The sequence below is a fragment of the Ostrea edulis genome, chromosome 9 (genome assembly GCF_947568905.1).
Source record: "Ostrea edulis chromosome 9, xbOstEdul1.1, whole genome shotgun sequence".
NCBI lineage: Eukaryota > Metazoa > Mollusca > Bivalvia > Ostreida > Ostreidae > Ostrea > Ostrea edulis.
In genome coordinates, this window is record NC_079172.1 from 10159646 (window position 1) to 10175340 (window position 15695).

The following is a 15695-nucleotide window of genomic DNA, read 5'->3' on the forward strand; positions in this document are numbered from 1 at the left end:
TGTAGTGCTAGGTGTCTTTATAAGCAGTTTTTGTTATTGTACACTGTTAATATTGGCCACATTATGTAATTCTTTTCGTTTGTCCTCAAGAAGGGACAGATCGTTCCGAAAATTTGACATTTATATGAACTACTGGTTAATCATCAGTTCTGTAACCAATTTCAATTCATCGGAGTTCTAAGGCTCATGTTTGACAAGTGTATACGTTTTTGAGTATCTTTTCAAATGGGACTGTCTTTGGAATATATGTTTTGATGACGACGAGAAAGGTGACAAGAAAATGAGTGCATTTCAACCACGCCAATAGAAATCCATGTACAATACAACTCCGCCAACCCATGGTTTAAAAAATAGTTTATCAATGTTGATAGATACCAAATAGCAATAAAATTATATACAAAAAACAGTAACTAGATTATTCACAATAGAAGAATGGAGTTGTCTCCGTCCATTCTATGTCCCACGAGAGTGAAATTTCATGAGTCTGGTCTCAATCCATTGTGCTAAACAGTAAACTACTTTGGTACGGGTTAAGTTTTATTTTTTGACGATTGTGAGATATGAATCAATCATGCTTTTAAATGAGCAGGATTTTAAATTCATTGTAACGAAAAATGGGGATCTTGTGATCAGAGACGATAAGAAACCGCGGCCTTAAATCTCCACCGGAATAATTCTTGTATTAGTTGCACAATGTCCTAACATCCCATCAGGAACACAAACAAAAATGTCGTAAATTAGGGTCTTTGGAGTTGCCGAAGCATGCAGAACTCTTTACAAAGTCAAAGTGTTCAAAAACAGCTATTTACTAACTAAACATATTTTTTCCACTTGTTTGGTCTAAATGCTCCTTGTGAGCCTATTCAGCACGAAGTGTTCACCGAATTCCGTGCAATACAGATCGAACAATGCTGTTAATTCATTAACTCAGTTTCGCATTCAGCTCAACGAACCAAATCGTGAAAATGTAAAAAAGATGCAAATTGATTTTTTCCCGTCTCTACTAGTTTATTTAAAACAATGACAGAAACGTTTATATTTTAATCGACAAGGTTTATTGGACGTGGATATTTCATTTAACTATGCAGTTTAAGCGGGATCCCCGAGATCTCACGCACATGGGGTGTCGTTTGGTATTTACTAGACGAGCACGTGTTACAGGTCATAGGTTCATCCTTACTTCGTTTTAATTTCTTTTATCTTCTAGGTAAACCCCGCAATGTAGGGCACGCTATGAAAACGTGATAGTAAAACAGAACTAAATATATATGGTATATAAATCGATATTACGTAATTCCACATTATCACTAGAACATGGATACCAAGAAGATAATATTTCCTAAGTCTGTACAAACGTCTACTTAATACTGAAGTCGCAAGGCCACATCAAGTTGTGATAGCCGCACCAAATTATTCGGTCGCCTTTGAAAATGAGGAGTATTTTATCTTTGCATCTGTCGGTCAGTAGATAATATGTTAAGTTGTCCAATCAATAACTAAGGGTCTCTATCTGATGGTCATTGGTCATCATATTTCATATGCAAGTTGATCATGACTAGATGACCCCTATACTTTTCAGTCAATATTACTCGTAGGACATGTAGTATTCTAGCCTTAATTACGAACCATGCCTCATTAAAAGGTCACAAAATTTTCTACACTGATTTCAATTTCAGAGAAGGGGCCATTTATTTTATGGATTCTTATTTTTCCCTCCAGTTTATATCGGACATTTCATGCAACAATACTTGATAATTTGGTTGCTAAAAAGAAAAGCAATAGAGGAAATTTCTCTTTTAGGCAAAATTTGAACAACACTAGTATGCAAGGTGAAGATAACGAACAGTGATCAATCTCATAACTCCTTTAAGCAATACAAAATAGAGAGTTGGGCAAACACGGACCCCTGGACACACCAGAGGTGGGATCAGGTGCCTAGGAGGAGTAAGCATCCCCTGTTGACCGGTCACACCCGCCGTGAGCCCTATATCCTGATCAGGTAAATGGAGTTATCCGCAGTCAAAATCAGTGTGCCAAGAACGGCTTAACAATCGGTATGAAACACGTCAGACAGCATTTGACCCAATGCGATGTTGTACTGACGAACTATATCGTTATAACGAGCATAGAATTTGCGAAATGCTGACTTCAATCGAGACTGTTGAAATTCCTGTACCATCAACTTGTTTGTCAGTAGCTTACCTCGATTTAAAAACTGACTATACGCAGAACAAGCTCTTGCATATCGAATCAGTTGAGATATATAAACACCATATGCAGGTGATAATGGAATATTGCTACATAAATATGGGAAGTTGACGATGGAGAAGCTGAAATCATCCCGTTTGTCATACAGTTGAGTTGTCAGTTTGCTGTTAATGTCTATTTATAGTTTTAAAATAGCATCTTCAATCTTATTGCTAGATAGAACCACCTTTTCAATAACAGGAAACTACCAGATGGAAATATTTATGGACAAAAAAAGCTAACTCTTTTTTTTTTTTTTTTTTACATTGTCACCCATACTTTTTTATTCAACAATAGACAATTTGCTTTTTTGAGCAACACAGTGTTAATGGTCTCATGAATAGCCTCAGTGCTGATATAAAATGAAAGGTTTTCTCATCATCCATGACAATAGAATAGAGAATTTGAACAATTAACAATTTTTGTTATATTTCCTCCATGTAAAACACTTGTAAAACATTAATCACAATCTGTAAAATTTTGAGCTACTTTCAACATGAGTAATATACTATATATAGTCATGGATAAAATTCTATAATTTTGGCATTTATGTTCTGATCACTAATACATCTTTTTAAAAGAATCCACATTTGATATATAATATATTAAATGCAAAACATGTCTACAAACACATACACTAAGAACAAGAGAGCTACTGACTATTAGCACTTTTACAGGTCCGATATAACTCGTATTTCTTTAACATATGTTTTGGGGTCGAAGCTAACAACAGTGTTACACATCAATACATCCATAGCTTCAATATACTCCAGTTCCTTAAAATAACACCGATAGATTTTATTTTTCTCAATGACACCTCCATAGAATACAAAATCTTGGATCCACCGGATTCATTTGAAATGAGATCACAGTGGAACAATAAATAATGCCAGTCACACAGCGTCACAACAGTGAACATGGACACAATGTGCATGCATTAGGGCCTCTTTCTTTTTATGCTTAATAGGCAAACTTGAGTCATAGAGTTAGACTAATGAAATGTAGAGAATATTTTGGTATTTTCATTCATGAAAAAATTCACTTCATCTTTTTGTCAAAATTAAATGAAATATTTCACATTTCTGAACTGCATAAAGATGGACATTTTTCTGATACCAATTCTTCAGATTCCATGCATGTTTCACAATTAATAGATTTAATTTCTTGATAATTAAGCATAACAGAGGAATGCAAACTACAGTCATTGGTATTTTACACTAGTGCATTTCTCAATTCCAACCCAAAAATAATTACAGGTAATGTTTACTTCTTTTTTTTTTAAAAGTAGAATCAAATTTCACCAATATACTGACTCTGTTTTTAACAACACATACTTGTACACTGTAAACCTTAATAAAACCCGAACAATGTGGAAAAGATGTCATCCTATGTAAGCAAAAACGGAGCATTTGGCAAATACAATGTAAAAAAGTTTGTATTCCCCACCAAAGATATTACAAATCTGTAGCAGGGTCTTATATCACATACTATACAAATAACTCTCCTGCCACTTATAGGTGGCCCTTTTCACTAGGACATGTTTGAACAATCACGACACACACACACACATACACAAAATGCATTCAAGCACCATTCTCAAGCATGCCATAAAACATTATAACCGGTACGCATATTGATAAGGCGGTAGAAATGGGACTCACAACCTTGATTTTTGCACCTCTGATCGAGCTGGGTCATGAAGATCAATAATTACCTACGTCATACCAGAGCAAAAAAAAAATAAAAAAATCAATCAATGGTTTCTATTATAACACTAGCAAGTACCCAGCAAGCTGGCTTTGTCACCATACTGTATGTCTTCTAAAATTTCGTGCTGTTCAGGGCTGCGAGTCCCCATGGGGTATGGTGGATCACTTTTAACACACATACATGCAAACAAATTTAACTTCAAGTCGATGCTTGGTGTAAAATGACTATTCCCATTTTGAAACAGTACAACAATATACTGATTATATAATAAACGAACAAATGGATATGCTATGCTAAATCCACAGATTTTGAGATATGTTTTCTTCTAAACAATTTCCAGAATTAGACTCATACACATCGTGCCCTTAACACAATACAAAGCAATATTCTACTTATTAGGTAATTATAGCACTTGTACATAAAAAGCTAATACACATGAAAACAGAAAGCTTCAGCAAATGATGGGAAATGCAGTGGCTGATGGGTAATAAATTGTGAGTATGCTCTAGAGGTAGGTGCTGCCGAGCCTGAAGATTCCCTGAACGATTTTTGTCCTCCCTGAGGCTCAACAGACAGAAACATTCCACTGCTGGGTCGTCCGCGCGTTTAACTGAGGCAGTTACTACCACAAATAAGCTTTTGACATCCTTAGTACTGAATCTACTATATTACTAGCAAGCCTACACATAACTAAAGAAACTTCTCACCAAGAAGTTTCATTTCAAAGCCCTCCTTAACAAAAGTTTAATCTAAAACTTAGCCATTTCTTCAAAAATAGGAATTTATTTTGATTACCTTACTTCCACAATATAACCAATAGGCTTGTTTTACAAGACAGCTAGCTAGCAGAAAAATCTTTTTTCTTTAAGACTAATTCGATCTCATTCACACAAACACATGAAGTCCTGGTGCCTAAGTCTTGGTAGGACTGGTCCTGCCCTGAACAACCTACTCCCTATCCCAAGACAATGATAGCTTAGCTGCCTGAGCATGGTGCTTCAGTACACGAAGACAACATGAAGAACATAATGATGCCATATTGTACAAGGTCGTTGATGCCAAAACCAGCTACTGTCTGTCAAATTCCACTCATCTTTGTGCCATTTCTTGTCACTTTTGTAAACTGAAGATTTCCACAAGCAATGGCTCGAGTCGCGTAATATCGAGATGGGAGGCAAGTTGAGCACTTGATTCACCCAGGCTTCTCACATCCAGCAGCTTCATTAGAAGTTTGGGATACAGTTGTCTAGCTTCACTGACAGGATAAATGGATTCAAGGTATGCCTGCAGCCAGGTAGAAAATTTTTCCTGTCCTTTGGCCACTAACTCCTTGTTTTTGAGACTTGGTCTGTCTGAGGAAAATAACTCAATCACGAACAGAAGGGTCAATATGGTTTTGTTGGCTTTTGTGAGTTGATTTAGACTCATTACAAATTTCACATGCTCTGAATACACGCCGGTGTCCATCGTTTTGATCATTTCTGGGCTTAGGTTTGATTCACAAATGTTATTACTTTGCATCGATGCCCCTCGCACTTTCCACGCCATGGCCTGGGCATCAAAGCCCATTACTGAACGCAAGACCATAATTTCCATGATGCCTCCCTGAAAGGAACGGAACAACAATTTATTAACATATTTTTCATCCATGCAATTATTTTTTTTTTTCATGTGTCATTTAATCATTTATTACCTAACAAGAGCCACTGGCTTAGCAAGTTGTCTGATATTACGAATTTTCATTAACTTAATAAATTGCCGTTTCATGTTGATTAACAGTGCTTTCCTAGGTGTTGTTTCCCTGATTACTCGGAATAATGACAGTCCATTAAACTCATTTTAGGATTCAGAAAAATAATCAGAACCAGCCCTGTGGCATTCTTCTAGATAAGGAAAAATAAAACCAAGAAAAAGGTCTCTGGCATAACAATGACTTTTAATGATACCAAGTCGATAACCCCATTGATCCAATTGTGTTTTAGATAATTTAGTAGGCTATCCGACAAATGACTTGCATGTTGATTATCATATGTATCCTTTGTTGGGGTTTAAATATAAATATTTTACTGATCTATTTCTTATCTGACATACTAACACAAATAATATATATATTGAATTGATTTATTAAATTCAAGATGATAATAATGAGGGAAAACATTCCCCCAAAAAAGTTTCTTTAAAGAGGAAATCTAATTGATTCTAAAAATCCTACTTAACTTTAAAATACCGATATACTCTTATAAAAAAAAATATACCAAATAGATGGATCTGATAAATTGGATATGCTGAATAATGGTCATGAATTGCCAAATCACAGGCAATATCACAACTACACAATACATCAAAGGATCAGAAAACAATTACACACCCCATCTTTAATTCCAAAGTCATGAAATTGATGTTAATATGTATTTAGTTTTAGTCAGTTGTCAGTGTTAATGTGAAATAATTGTTTCTTGTTTGTTTTGTTTTTAAATTCTTTTGTTTTTGTGGTATAAACAGACCAATATACTCTTGAGTTTAAAGTGTCCATGGTGAAGAGATGCTGAAATACTAGTCTGCAGTCAGGAGATCACCTCACCCAGGAACAAAAAGTAATTTTTCTCAAACCACAAAATATTTATACCCACAAAAGTAAGTGCTATACATACATGAAATGTAAATTCCTTTAGAATTAGTTTTGAATTTGCAAATAAGCATTTCATAAGAAATAAAAATGAAAGAAATGAGTGTGTAAAGTTGTAAAAACTACTTTTACTTTCAGATTTGTTATCAGCTACCATACTTGGATACATTAACTACAAGAGTTCCACAGTGAGAGCATTAATCAATTACAGAAATTTGTATACAAGAAGTGAGAGGTCATGGAACCAACTTATCAATGGCTAAAATACTTCAGCAATAGCAATTATATCGTACTAAAATAGGAAAAATACACTTGACATCAAAATCGGGGTTTCACAAGTGGGCAGAACATACAAGGATAAAACATGAAGACTTTGAGAAAATGGAGTTCTTTCCATTTTTGTTCCCATATAAATTGGTTCCTGACTGATAGAGGTTGAAAATAATCATCATTATCTTTGACAAGAATCATTAAAGATTTACATTCACGCTTGATTTTTCTTTGACACCACACAAGATTTTTCATCAATAATTCACAGCACTGGCACCAATCAGCTCTTTCATCTAGTTTCTCAAAGCCCGCAACTTATTTAGCACGGCAGATTAAGTTCAATCAAAACAGAATTTCAAAACATTTTTTTTGGTTAACAACATACTTTCCCTGCCAAAAATAGTTTAAATGAATTTAATTTACAATACGTTAGAGCATACGGGTTGAGGTGTTCCAGGAGTGTGTTGTATGGAAGATTACACAAGTTCATCTAGTTCAAGACTTGACAAAGTGTTCTCACAGTTGACCTGATTGTAGTATATCTCCTGAATGTGACCATGTTCAGTGAATGTCTAGACAGACAGACCTCTGACACTCAGTTCTAAATTTCTGTACCTTGATTTAATGAATTATTAAATGTAGTTTTTTTAATTTCATCAAATAAGAGATAATGGCACTCTTTATTACTATCCTATAGCTAGTGTAATTGCACATGTGATTTTTTTTTTAAATTAAAAATTTTCAAAATTATTTTTATGCAAGTGAACACTTAGAAACTGTGTACTTTATCTATGTGAACAGTTTAAATTTGCTTCGAATTCTAGGGGGAAAAAACCCAGGGTAAGATAGCTTGGCATTAGATAGGATGTTACATAATACATTTGGCAATTTCACTTGTTGCAATGCTCCAGAACCTTGTAGAAAAAGATAAAATATCTAAATCTAAAGCTTCTTGCTTATCGTCTGAAAAGAAAGTGTCTACGTGATATTGAATAAGTCATCCATCAAAATCAAATGAGGGCTAATTAAAGTGCAGATAGAAGTTACTGAGATAAACATTTGATTGACTGACTTAATTGTACATGTCTATTTCTATACTCCTTTTTTGAGGGTGAATTACTTTCACATCAACAATTTATTCAGCATGTGATGTTGACTGTTGCATGTGTCTTTGTGTTGATGTTTTATTGAAGTACCTGGAATACTGAAATAAATCAAGTTTCTTAGAGGCTGATAATGTACCTCTGTAGCTAAAATTAGAGAACACATAAGCAAGATGCATTTATGAACCCTGGAGCAAAAATGTATCACTACAACCTACTTTAAGCAAATGGATTTGGTCCTCCTGTTGAAGCTGTTTGAACTCTGGTACATGTTTGGCAAACTTTATCAATCTACGTATAAATATGTCTGTTAAATTGAAAAGATCATTGGCAGACCGGGGACTTTCTGTAAGTTTCTTGAACTGAGACTCATTGTATGGCTGGTCAAACACTACTGCATACTGCTCCTCCAAATTCTGAATTTCTTTGCGGTATTCCTCGGATAATGGTCTCGGGTAGTCGTCGTCATCCAGTTCTGACTTGAATGGGGACAGATCTGTGGGTGGGGATTGATTGTAAGATGAGGACTCGTCGGAGTGATAGTTACTGGTGGACACTTCTGGACAAGCGGTCATTGGATTGCCGTCCTCAATCTTGCGGAGCTTGACACGGTCCTGTTTGCTTACTTTCTGCCTGCGCTTGGCCAGTTGGTCCTCACCTACAAGATAAAACCTTTGATACATACGTTTCGAAAATCCTGACAGTAGAAGAATTTCTTTTGAAGGTAGACAGTGAAAGGGACCTTCAATAGACACGACACTTTTGTATTTTCTCTTTAAATTCAAAGATTTAGAAATGATGAAAGCTAGCTCTCCTGTAGAGCTCAAAATAGCAACCAATTTGCATGGAATCTTTCTGTGGGGAGGGAAGTGATTTTTGCTATTCATGTATAACAAACCTTTTGGATTGGGATAAATGTTTTAGAAGAAAGGAATACATTTCAATAATACACAAGACATATCATACCACCTCACGAACAGTTCTGAATATTTACATTACGTTACCAATGTTTGCTGTTTCAATGTTCTTTATTTCTTGATAAAAGCAGTCAGCACCGACCTTTCAACTACACATTAAAACCTATTACATGTACTTACAAAATATAAGCATAAGGAAAATAAAATATAGACAATGAAAGCATGAGATAATTTTTGCACAAACGACTTTTCTGCATATGCAAATTACCCAATGACTCCACTGTTTATATACCCCCCAATAATATGAGCAACCTAGATATTTCTTCCCTTCCAGTATATAGCATATGTGAGGGTTGTCTGAAAACGACGATGGAGTAAGTAGTGGAAATTAAAAAGTTTACTAGTCAAAATCTGTAGTGTCTAGGGGTAACCTTGAACAGGAGTCCAAAAATAGGTGTACCTTTAAATACACTGTATATTAGAAAATATTCCTTCAGCATTTAAACGCTTCAATGTTGAAGCACTTATGACCTAATAAGTTTGATGGCAAATTATAATTTCACCTCAGTTCGAATCCCAGCAATGGCAAATTGATCGACTGAATGAATATTGTTTAACATCCCTCTTGAGAATATTTCACTCATATGGAGACGTCACCATTGCCGGTGAAGGGCTGCAAAATTTAGGCCTATGCTCGGCACTTATGGACTTTGAGCAGGGAGGGATCTTTATCGTGCCACACCTGCTGTGACACGGGACCTCGGTTTTTGCAGTCTCATCCGAAGGACCGCCCCACTTAGTCGCCTCTTAGGACAAGCAAGGGGTACTGAGGACCTATTCTAACCCAGATCCACATGGGACAACGTCAGATTGATGTTGTTTGTAAAATGTAATGTCTTTGTACATAAGGCACCTGGTTATTCTCCCAGTCCACCCAGTTCTAAACTGACACTATAGCTTTTGCTGTGGGTAAACAGTTCTGTCCTAGATAATTTGAATGGAATCTATCGATAGCAAAATAAAGGAAACTTGATACCACCAAAAAAAAAAAAAAAAACCCCAAAAACAGATGCTTTGTCTGATATCTATTTTTTGGTTTAGTTTGGTTGTAATAAGTACAAATCTAAAATTCCTATAAAAAAAAAAAAAAAAAAAAGACTTGTAAATTTTCTGAGATGTTAAAAGTGAGAAATAATGTCCCTCTCTATAACTATCATTTCACTTTAGTTTTCATCAATTTTGAGAAAAATCTTGGTTGTAATGAGTGTTGTTAAGGTGTGGTTTTAAAGCCTCCCTGACTAGATAACATGTACACCACTGAAACACACTTTTGGTGCACAAAGTGAACAAGAATACATTCTCGGAGTCAACAACTTTTAATGTCACTCACATTTAGATGACAGTGGCATCGCTGGGTAATTTAAGATGTGAATTACTGTCTCACTGTGAGAGACGTGCCCAAGGTATAGAATTAAGATCCTACTTGTAAAAAGTTTACAATAGGTCACTCCTCAGTCTATTTCTATTAAGAATTTCTTACTAAATATTTCTTGGACATATACCGGCCATTATGCTGAGACTAATATGTCAATTATCAAATAATAATGGAACGGGGAGTCCGGCTATCCTTAATGGCGAATTAATGATATTCATATTGGCACTTACAAACTTTCAGAATTTTCAGATTAAATCTCTTTTTTAAAATTCAATGTTAATAAATTATCTCCAATAAAAGTATATCCATCATTTTGATCTTTTTCCATGCAACGGTCACTGGGTGTCACTACGTGTCCTTCACACGATTTCTATTATATCCGGACAATGAACAGTTTATTTTTTGTTGAGGTACAAATTTACAGAAAGTATGATTTATATTCTAACATATTCTCTCCATGACTGTATGTGACCCAAATATGAATAAAATGCAAATGTTTTATATGGACACATTATATTTCACCTTAGAGAGATAGATTATTCTAAAATGATTAAGAAATAGAACTTATCCATGCATATTTTGCAGCATTGTAAATTAAGTTCACTTTTTGGTGTGCATAAATAAAAATATTCATTTCAACACCAATCTAACAATTATTACAAACACCCCCCTCCCCAAAATCAACCAGCGTTCCTTGAACTCATAATGCATGTTAAATCTAAATATAGCCATTATATTAATAAAAAATACATTACATTCTTTGAAGTTTTTGACAGTAAAAATCAAAAGGTCACACATAATGAATTTTTCCTGGGATACCTTACACCAAAGAATTTGAAATATAAAAATATATATCTAAGGATATGGAACAATGCCAATTTAACGGAGTGTTCATCTTGCAGTAGAATCAACCTCACTGGATATCTGGTGTTATCACTTTCTGAAACATGAGACCATCTAACTGCAAGTTTGCATGTACTTCATGCTTTAAAGTGCACAGTACTGATAATGCATACTGCATGAAAGGCCTTATAAAAACAGGTATGTTCATGAAATCAGATTCAATTTCAATACGATATCATATTCTGCTCTCATGAAGGTGGTTGATTTTAATGTTCATTTTTGTTAAACCTGTCATGCGTTAGTTCTTCAAGTCATATGTTTGTTGAGCTATCTAAAAAGTGACATGACCATCAGAAATTCATATCTTCCCTGTCACCATCAGAAAGTCATATCATTCCTGTCAAGCTATTCACCATCAGAAAGTCATATCATCCCTGTCAAGCTATTCACCATCAGAAATTCATATCTTCCCTGTGAAGCTATTCACCATCAGAAAGTCATATCTTCCCTGTGAAGCTATTCACCATCAGAGTCATATCTTCCCTGTCAAGCTATTCACCATCAGAAAGTCATATCTTCCCTGTCAAGCTATTTATCATCAGAAAGTCATATCATCCCTGTCAAGCTATTCATCATCAGAAAGTCATATCATCCCTGTCAAGCTATTCACCATCAGAGTCATATCTTCCCTGTCAAGCTATTCACCATCAGAAAGTCATCAACACAAGACAGTTGAATGTATACACTCCCCCTTTTCTTTTAATGTCTGAAGTCTTCAGCTGAAGCTGAGACAAATTAACACTACAAAACACAGGATACCTTTATATGACCTGCATTATCTTTGTCCATTTGGTCTGATCTGCATAACACACAATCTACCAAATCTGTCATAGCATTGCATAATCAACTGATAGTCCAGACATATATATCCTTGGGTTGTCTATAGGTCCAGAGAAGTCTCTATGTCATATCCCTAACCTTCTATATTTCAAACAGACCCCCCCCCCCCCCCCCCCCCCCCCGAAATAACACCCTCTCATCATAGGCAACATATATAATAAATATGTGCAAACCACACCATATGTATGCAAGTGTTGTTTAAAGACTTAGCATATAGGACTAAGTTCCAAATTTTCATTCAACTTGCAGGATCAAGCTTAGATTAGCTTGATGCATTTTGTCATTTGGAATTATTCCCAAGTCCATTTGTTTGGGATAAACCCTGTATGGGTACAAAACCACTTATATTTTACAATTAAGACTGTATATTTACAGAGTTTGTGATATTTATCAGTGTAAAGACTTCATTTTTGCAAATGTTTAATTATATTCGACACTTTGTGTATTTGTAAAACATTTAATTTGTGAAAAGTTGTCTTTGCAAATTCCCACAAAAACAAAGACCTACTAATCAAAGTCAATATTCAGTACTTAAATGTTATAGCTGGGTTTGAGGAAGGTACCAGGGTAATTATTATACACAAATAGACATTTCGGGGATCTATACATGGCACTCTCTGTAGATCATTTAAAAATATATATATGTATAATGGCAGTGACCCCATTTAGCATTACAAGACTCTATAATGTTAGATGTCTCAGCTTTGAAGAGGTCTGTGTATTTCCATTAATCTACGTGAGTAGACGGATTGGTTTCAACCTCCGATCAACTCATCTTCTCAGTAATTACCTATATTGTATTACTTACTCAGAATCCAGTCTTTTTTCATGCCTATATCAAAGCACTTCTTCAGACGACAGCCGGAGCAAAATTTCCTTGTGTGGGTGTCCAGCTTACAATTTCCATCAAAACTGCATGCAAAAACCTGAAGAAAAAAAATACCTAGCCAATGTCTCCACTAAATTTTCATCATTAAATATCTTATTTTCCTCACAAATCCTTCCCTTGTGATAAAAATACTGATTATGTCCTGAATAACTGAATTACAATGACCTTTTTCTTTCATTTTAAATTAAATTTTTGTTATGAAATGTGAACTGCATGCAGGAAGGAGATTCAAGTTAGAGAGTAAAACTTGTGCTGTAATAAAGTTTTCTCACTGAAAAGTAATGAAGTTACAGCCTGATATATGCATTTTCCAGAACTTTATACTCAGAGCCAACTGTTCTTGTCACCAATTTCAAGTATGTTGTTATCTAAAGTTTATTTTGCATTTACTATTGGTAAGACTATAGTCTAATCCCAAAACAGAACTGAATTTGAGAATGATAGTAAAATGCAAAAATTTGAATTCAACCATGCAGAGAACAGTTGGCACATATGCCAGATAAATATTTTTTCTTTACAGAGCTATGTTCTCCAAACAGTTTCAACAAATGATACTGCCGGGGAGACCATGATTTGCTGATAGAATTCTGCTATGATAAGGATCTTTTTGGAATCTATAAGCTTACTATTATAAGTCAAAATCTTTTATCTATTCTGAAATTTTCATGTCATGAAGTACAGCTTGTTAAATAGCATGCAGGACGTTAGGAAGAACTTAATTAGTACTTAAATTTTCTGGTATAGTCCTATCAGCATTATCTATTGTCTTCTGCCTAAAGATAAATACATTATAACACTCTATGCAATATATCTCGTGTTTTTGGAGTAAAATTGAAATAACTTTGGTTTTATATGTGATATGTCTCCATACGAGTGAAAAATTTCCAAGAGGGACATTAAACAAGATACAATCAATCAATCCAATCCACATTATTCACTTCATAAGAAATGCAGAGTCTGCACATCAGATACCACTGTAAGTGCAGAAATAAAAACTATTCACACTGACTGTATTAGCCATGAACCATTATGGAACATCCAGAGTTAATGTACAACAACCTTCTTTAATTACAGGAAAACATTAATTATACTACCACATTTAAGCAAAACCTGCTGTACATGTATGATATCATTAAATCTCCTCATTTCTCATTGTCATATCTTGAGAGTTATTTACATATTTGTTCAAGAATTTTTGTGTGCAGACATTGCTGGTGTTCGGAGTAAAACACAAGCAATGTAAACGTGGCACTGCGCTCAAATCTACGAGGAAAAAAAGGCAAACTAACAATTTTTTTTTAAAAATGGAGGTGGAATAATACATGTATTTGTAAAGTTATCTGCCAGACAGACAAATGGACATATATACATGGCTGGACTGTTTGAAGTTCAGTGCAGATGAACAATATTTTTACCTTGGCTTTTAAGGCATTTCTTCTAAAAAATGCCTTACAAGATTCGCAGGTGATGGCATCAAAGTTATATCCCAAGGCCTTGTCCCCACATACCCCACAAATGAGCAGGGTACCATCTTTGGGTTTTGGTCGTCTTTTCTGCTCTCTCTTGCTTGCAGCATCTCTTCCGTAGTACTGTCAAAAGAAAACAGAATCACATTTACACCAATGAACATGTAAAAGAGTCCTTCAGCAGACCCATCTCCAACAGCAAACCCAACATAACTTACTAAGCACCATATTACAAGTCAAAATATAAAAATCCTGGATCTCAACACACACTATCACTGTAGTAAAAGACTGAACTAACTTTCCACTATGTCAATATCTACTGCAATCTTCAAGCAACAAATTAGAATGAGATGAATTGTTACCAATACAAAATAATTTTAAAAATTATCTCAAAGGTTCAATGTGATATTTTTGTGTTGTCTAGAGACTAAATGACTTATCCAATGGTGAAAGTTCACAAAACAAAAGAATGATAAAATGTATTCCAGCAGTGGATGAAGAAATGCACCATGTCAGGTTTCAATAGTTTTGTTTTTTAAAAATGCTTTTGTACTGAAAAATATTTTTCTAATTTATATGTAATTAAATACACTGCAGGTGATGTTATGTGTATGGTCTCTGACAGTCAGGAAATGGTGAGTACATCAATGGTTGATACATTCATACACATTACATAAAATTGTAAACAGATTACTTTGGTGTCATATACATGTATTGACCCAGAGTTAAATAGACGATGAAACATCGGCTATGACAATATAGCACAATTTCCCATTATGTATCGGACAATGTTAAAAATATGTAATATGAAATGAAATTTTTTTTTTACTTGTGTATATCAATTTCCTATTAACAGTTGACCTTCAGACCTTATAATTAAGGTGAAGCAAATGGAAAAAATGCTTTAATGTGACAGAGACTGTGTAAAAAATGCCTCTGCCCAGAATGGAACCCAGGCCTTCTAGGAGGACAATCCAGTGCTCCACCAATCGAGCTCAAGGGTCAGCCCACTAGCCAGAGCTAATAGGACGATCATGTATTTAACAATACCAATTCGTACTATGACGAGAGAGAGAGAGAGACAGAAAGAGAGAGAGAGAGAGATCCCCAACTGCCTGTTGGGAGAAGTTCTGTGGGCAGTCACCCTCACCCGACAGAGAGTGTACCTACATGGCTCCCAAATGTAAAAGAGACTGTTGCTTCTGCTGAGGATCAAACTTAGGACCTCTGGCACAACAATCCCGTGCTCTACCGAATCAAGGTAAAGGGTTAACCCACAATATTGTATA

At 35.1% G+C, this 15695-nt stretch overlaps 1 protein-coding gene across 13 annotated transcripts in view; it reads right to left on the minus strand.

Annotated features, from left to right (window-relative positions):
* Positions 1-3030: 3030 nt before the first annotated feature.
* The window catches only part of LOC125659748 (nuclear hormone receptor HR96-like), a 107832-nt gene continuing 95167 nt past the window's right edge, over positions 3031-15695 (minus strand). For 7 of the 13 annotated variants that reach the window (XM_056148481.1, XM_056148484.1, XM_056148483.1 and 4 more), the window contains 5 exons: positions 14356-14529; positions 13671-13709; positions 12860-12977; positions 8175-8614; positions 3031-5562 (listed from right to left, as the gene is read on the minus strand). In XM_056148481.1, coding sequence (XP_056004456.1) covers positions 5068-5562; positions 8175-8614; positions 12860-12977; positions 13671-13709; positions 14356-14529 — 1266 coding nt within the window. In that variant the 3' untranslated portion in view covers positions 3031-5067. The remainder of the gene's footprint in view (positions 5563-8174; positions 8615-12859; positions 12978-13670; positions 13710-14355; positions 14530-15695) is intronic. The other 6 variants (XM_048891513.2, XM_048891518.2, XM_048891517.2 and 3 more) reach the window with 1 other exon arrangement.